The sequence below is a fragment of the Atta cephalotes genome (assembly GCF_000143395.1).
Source record: "Atta cephalotes unplaced genomic scaffold scaffold00075, whole genome shotgun sequence".
NCBI lineage: Eukaryota > Metazoa > Arthropoda > Insecta > Hymenoptera > Formicidae > Atta > Atta cephalotes.
Window position 1 is genome coordinate 405,745 of NW_012130139.1, and position 5,565 is coordinate 411,309.

A 5,565-nucleotide genomic window follows, 5' to 3' on the forward strand; every position below is an offset into this window, starting at 1 on the left:
AATCTTCCGATTTATAAATCTATAAATTCTCTTTATTTGAAATTATATACAACACACAAAATTATTAAAATTATTTAGAGATTAATTTTCATATTAAACAGTGGGTCAAGTTTATGTTTGAAAAGCACATGTAAGTAATGACAGCCTACAGATTGATTTACGAACGAATAATAGAAGGAAGATAAATCGCTGTCGACTTAACGGGTACATTGACGAGTCACTCGAAATAATCGCGAGCATCGTTACGCTGATAAAAGAATGATTACAATTCTTTGATCCGTAAAACACAATTAAAATGAAAATATTGTAAATATTATATTTTGAAATATTTCGGAAGATTCACGTTTTCTTCGTCAGATGCGATTAACCATTATAGTGCAGTGGGAACAAAATTGTGGGACTTTCTTGTGGGAGACAGGAATTTCAGTGACATCAGTGACAGTGACACTGTGATACATCCGCAATCCGAAGAAGAACTCGTTATACTTATACGCTATCACGACGCTACATAAGCGATCTTATAATCGTGGGAAAGCGTAAATAGTGCGGATCAAATAGAAAACGTGAATTCGACAACGAAAACAGAAGCACAGCAGAAAATCAAAGTGAAAATTACATATAATTACATAAGCCAGTAAACGCAAATGTTCGTATTATACAAAAATATATATTGATAGTATATTTCGATTCATTACAATATTCAACAAATATCGGATTTAATTTTTATTTAAGAAGATTTTCTTCAATTTATATTATATGAATATTACATTACACTATGCCTTTAATATCAATATCGATTCATTATATAGTGACAAAGAATATAAATAAACATCGTATAAATTTATAAATGAGTGACCAAAAAAATTAAAATTCTAAAAAATTCGAATAACAATTGAATGAAACTTACGAGTTAAAAGTCAAGATAAATATAAAACAAAGAGATAAAAAAGAGATAGAATACAAAAATGAAAGAAGTTGTGCCAATTAAAGTAATTTCGAAATGCATTCAATTTCATAAATGTACATTTATTAGAACGGAAAATATATGTACATCCAACATAAAACATTCTCACGTAAATGTCGCGAGTATAATTTACGAACATTCGAACTACGGCACGAGATCTTACAATTAATGAAGTTGCATCATAAAATCGCGACTTTAATTTCCCTCGCCATTTAAAGAAATGCAGTATGCAGCATCCATTCTACTAAATGCTACTTTCCACTTGTTTCCTCGACCTGTAATTACGCAAGTGTAAACACAATCGTACGGGCAATGCGAGTAATGCAGCAATTATTTGTAGGTTATACGCATTCGTGATTTAATGTAATAGTTATTTATAATGAGTAAACAATTGGAACAGGAAGTAAAAACCAGATACTGATATCAAGTAGAAAAAAGAAAAAATTGAATGCGTTAAAATTTGCAGTGTTGTATTGTAACATTCGTGTGAAATAAATATTATTAATTTATTGAGGCATTTGAATTGCAGAAAAGCAAAATTAAATTAGATACATAGGTGTATTCATAATAAACAAATTTCGTATAACTTTGACAGTCATAATTTTAGATTCTATGTTCCAAAAGAGAAAAAGTAAAACTTACTTCATTAGGATAATTAAAAAAAGAATATCGCAACATTCATAAATAATACGTACATAGAGTGTATATTTGAGATTTTTATTATATTTATATCTTGATTAATTATTGTTTTGAATCTGTTTAAGGAGATTGTAAAAGTATAAAATACATATTAATGTTTACGCTTTAAACAAACCATATATATATATATATATATAATATATGTGAAAGTTGTTTTTATGATATTCTATTTTTATTGAGATTCACCAATTACTTTATAACAAATAAATATTTTATTTATTTACTGAACAATTAATGTCTGCATCTCAATGTAACTTTACATAAATATTTTTAAACTTACAAGATACTTGTATAAAAAAATTAAGATTTTTATCATTATTTTATAATATATTTTCATATATTTCTATTAGAGTACAAATTAAAAAAATATTATATTGTTTTATTGAAATAACTTTTGATCCAGATGGTTAACTCTTTCTAACTTTTTGTATTACTTTTAAATGCAATTTAGAATAATCTATAATTTTTTCAAGTATAATTCTTAACATATTGCATTTGCCTTACAACCTCCTTAAAAACAGATGATAAATATAAAGTGTATAGGTTTAAACAAAATTTTGAAAATTTTGAAAATTTTTAAAATTGAATACAACAATGTTAAATTGAAAATAAACGAATGATATGAAATTCAACAGATTCCAAAGACGTATCTTCAAAGTTCTCCATACGTTGGAGAAGGAAAACATAAGCTATTACTTAAGCTGTTACACGACTCTGACTGAAGGCCAGGGTCGTGGCACGCGAGACTTATGCAGTTCAGAATCCCACGGTCCTGATAGCCGATCATGCAATCAAACACGATCTTCGCGCTGCAAGAAACGTGGAAAAAATATCTCCAGAGAAAAATATTTATGTAAATTCATTCATATCCTGCCAAATAACAACAAAGTGTATTAAATGTAGAAAAAGTTTTGTGTGACTTGTGTAAAAGATGCGGATAATAATTTAATTAACAGACATTACATGCAACCCCCAGATAATATTTTATGAAAGAGTGAAAAAACAGTGTGGGGGGGGGGGGTCAAGCAAAATTGTTTCTCTTAATAATTTATTTAGTTTAGTGCCGTGTATTTGTGTTATAACAATAAAATCCGACGATAAATAACAATGGGAAATACGAGATCACAACCCTGCGGACGAAGCAAAACTCTTTATTTATTCTATCTTATCCACCGAACATGGAACGTCGTTGTAGATCGAAAGGATCAAGATCGTTGTGACGATACCGACAGAGAAACGGACTTATCATCAAAATGCAGCACTTGCAACGTATGCGATTACCGACGGGACAGTCTGATCTTCGAAAGGTAACATAAAACTGTAATATTTACGATCGATAAATTTAATACTGCATTACCTGCAGTAAATTATTTAGGTAATTATATTGACTGTTGAAAAATTTATATTGACATTCGATAATGTCCATACTCTTTAATTTCCAAATCCATCAGGCTTATTTGATAATCACAATAATTTACTCAGAATTACTATTATATATATTACTTTCATTTGTTATAAAATTAAAAATATAATAGATCTATTATGCTTTTAATTCAAAAGAAATTTTAATTACTAGAGAGAAAGACATTTTTAATCCATATAGTTCTTTATAATTCACTTGTATTTTGTAATATTTTTTTTTCTTTAAAAAAATGAATAATAATAAAAATGATATTTATAAATAAATGCTTTATGATGAATGAATGTAATTTATTTTGGGTAAAATTGTAATTATTTTGGGTAAAAAAAATCATTATGTATAAGAAATTCCAGTATATAAAAATTTTCACAAAAGTATTGCTTTTTCTATGTTTCCATTCAAAATGTATGGAAATATAAACTTTCATATCCGTGAAAACTCAATCAATTTTTGTCATATGTGTACCCGATAGGAAATTATCCGTAAAAACCGTTTTAACTTACATCAAGCGTTTCACCTAGATCGATAATTCCAGTTTTAATACATGATCCATCCAATGAAACAACATTGCATTTATAATTGTACATGTCAGACATATTTTAGACCTACTTTAAAGACTCTAATTTGTAAACTTTTTAAGATAAAACTTTATTTATTTGTATTAATATTAATTTTATATGTCGGGTATGTGTGTTTTCGAATTGTTATTTGAAATTTTATAAAGAGTGGGTGAAATTTATTATGACATACTTTTTTTATTTAAGGAAGTAACTAATAGTAAGACAGCAAATATAAATGGGCAGATAGAGAAAGCGAAATAAGGAATAAAAGCATTCTTTTTTCTTTTTATTGATTATGAATATTACACCATTGCTATCTCAAATGTGACGTTAGCGAGGAAATAGAATGAAAGTTTGTTGTAAATTACACTTGAATAGAAATATAAAATACGATTATAAAATACAAAACTATCTCTCTTCTTGTTTCGGATAGAAAAATTAAGCATATTTATTTCTATATACTATCATTAATTTGACAATTTGTCATAATTGTGAGCATAGCTTTTGTTTTTAATTATGCATAATTCATACCTAGATAACTATTTATTAATTATAACAAAACAAAAGTTTTGAATTTTTGACTGTAATATTTTACAAGTTGGTATTGTTTTATTGAAACATATTTTCATATTAATGTATTTTGTAAGAATTTTGATTGTATATAATTTTCTCGCTTCTGACATCACAATCTGAGATAATAGTGGCGAGTGAACAGGAGCTTTAACATAAATAAAACGTATGATATATATAAGCTTCATAATCGATTTTTCTTACAACTCGAAAATTTTGTTTGTTGTTGAGTCACGTTCATAGAGCTTTTTGATTTACCTACGACGATTTTACATTTCCGTTTTTATGCTTATTCTACACGCATAACATATAGAAATTTGATCATCGACTACACCTCTGGTGAAAATTTTTCTCATAATTTTCATACGAATTGGAACATTTTTCAGAAATATTCGGAAAGTTTACATCTTCTCTCCGAACTTCTCATACAAGTGAATTCTGAAATATTTTGAAATTTCTCATCCCATAATTTTTAAAAATATTTAAAAATTTTTTATATTTTGTCAACATTTCATCAGAAATTATACTTACAAAAAAATCTTAAAAATCTTACAATATTTCATAATTAACATATATGAAAAATTTTGAGAAAAGATGTAGATTTTCTGAGAAATGTTTCAATTCGTATAATGTGAGAAAGTTAAAATTATAGAGAAATTCTTATAGAAAAATTATATAGAATTCTAAAAAATTATATGAAAAATTCTGAGAAAAATTTTCACCAGGGACATACATATGTCCTTTCCGTGGCATCGTAGCGCGCATGATGTATCGCGAGATAAACTCAGATAAACTCTGCTTACATTACGAGCAGGTGAAGGCGCCTCAGCGCGCGATGCTCCGCGTTACATCGTGCCGGTCGCGCCGGTGTCAGTAAACCTCCAACCATCTCGCGGTGCGGAGTTACAGCGCGCGGTCAATCCGAGTGTGACGATAAACTCCTCCGGTTAGCGCGATGCCGATTGTTTCGACAACTGTTGGCCGATTCGATGCACCGGGTCGCGATTAAAGCCGAATAATTCTTCCGTACGTTCTCAAGCACGCGTCCATGCGTTCGAGATTGCAAACGTCTAATTAAGGTAAATTAATCCTATCATGTCGCACACATGTTTTTTTTAACTTGTGTCAAGTTTACAACACAATTTTTTTTTAGGATTAATTTGTGATAAATGGGATCAACCTTTAGAGGGTGGAAATTAAAGTCAGTTTTTCCATCATTTAAAATTGGTTATAGTTCATTATTTTGTTGTATTCCTTGCTTCGAAATTGACATTGTACTGTTTCAACACCACTATATATACATTATATGTATATGTATATATATATATATATATATATATATATATATATGT

At 28.4% G+C, this 5,565-nt stretch overlaps 1 protein-coding gene across 1 annotated transcript in view; it reads left to right on the top strand.

Annotated features, from left to right (window-relative positions):
- The first annotated feature begins 2,770 nt into the window (after positions 1-2,770).
- The window catches only part of LOC105624245, a 42,480-nt gene continuing 39,685 nt past the window's right edge, over positions 2,771-5,565 (top strand). The window contains exon 1 of the mRNA XM_012205604.1: positions 2,771-2,970. Coding sequence (XP_012060994.1) covers positions 2,771-2,970 — 200 coding nt within the window. The remainder of the gene's footprint in view (positions 2,971-5,565) is intronic.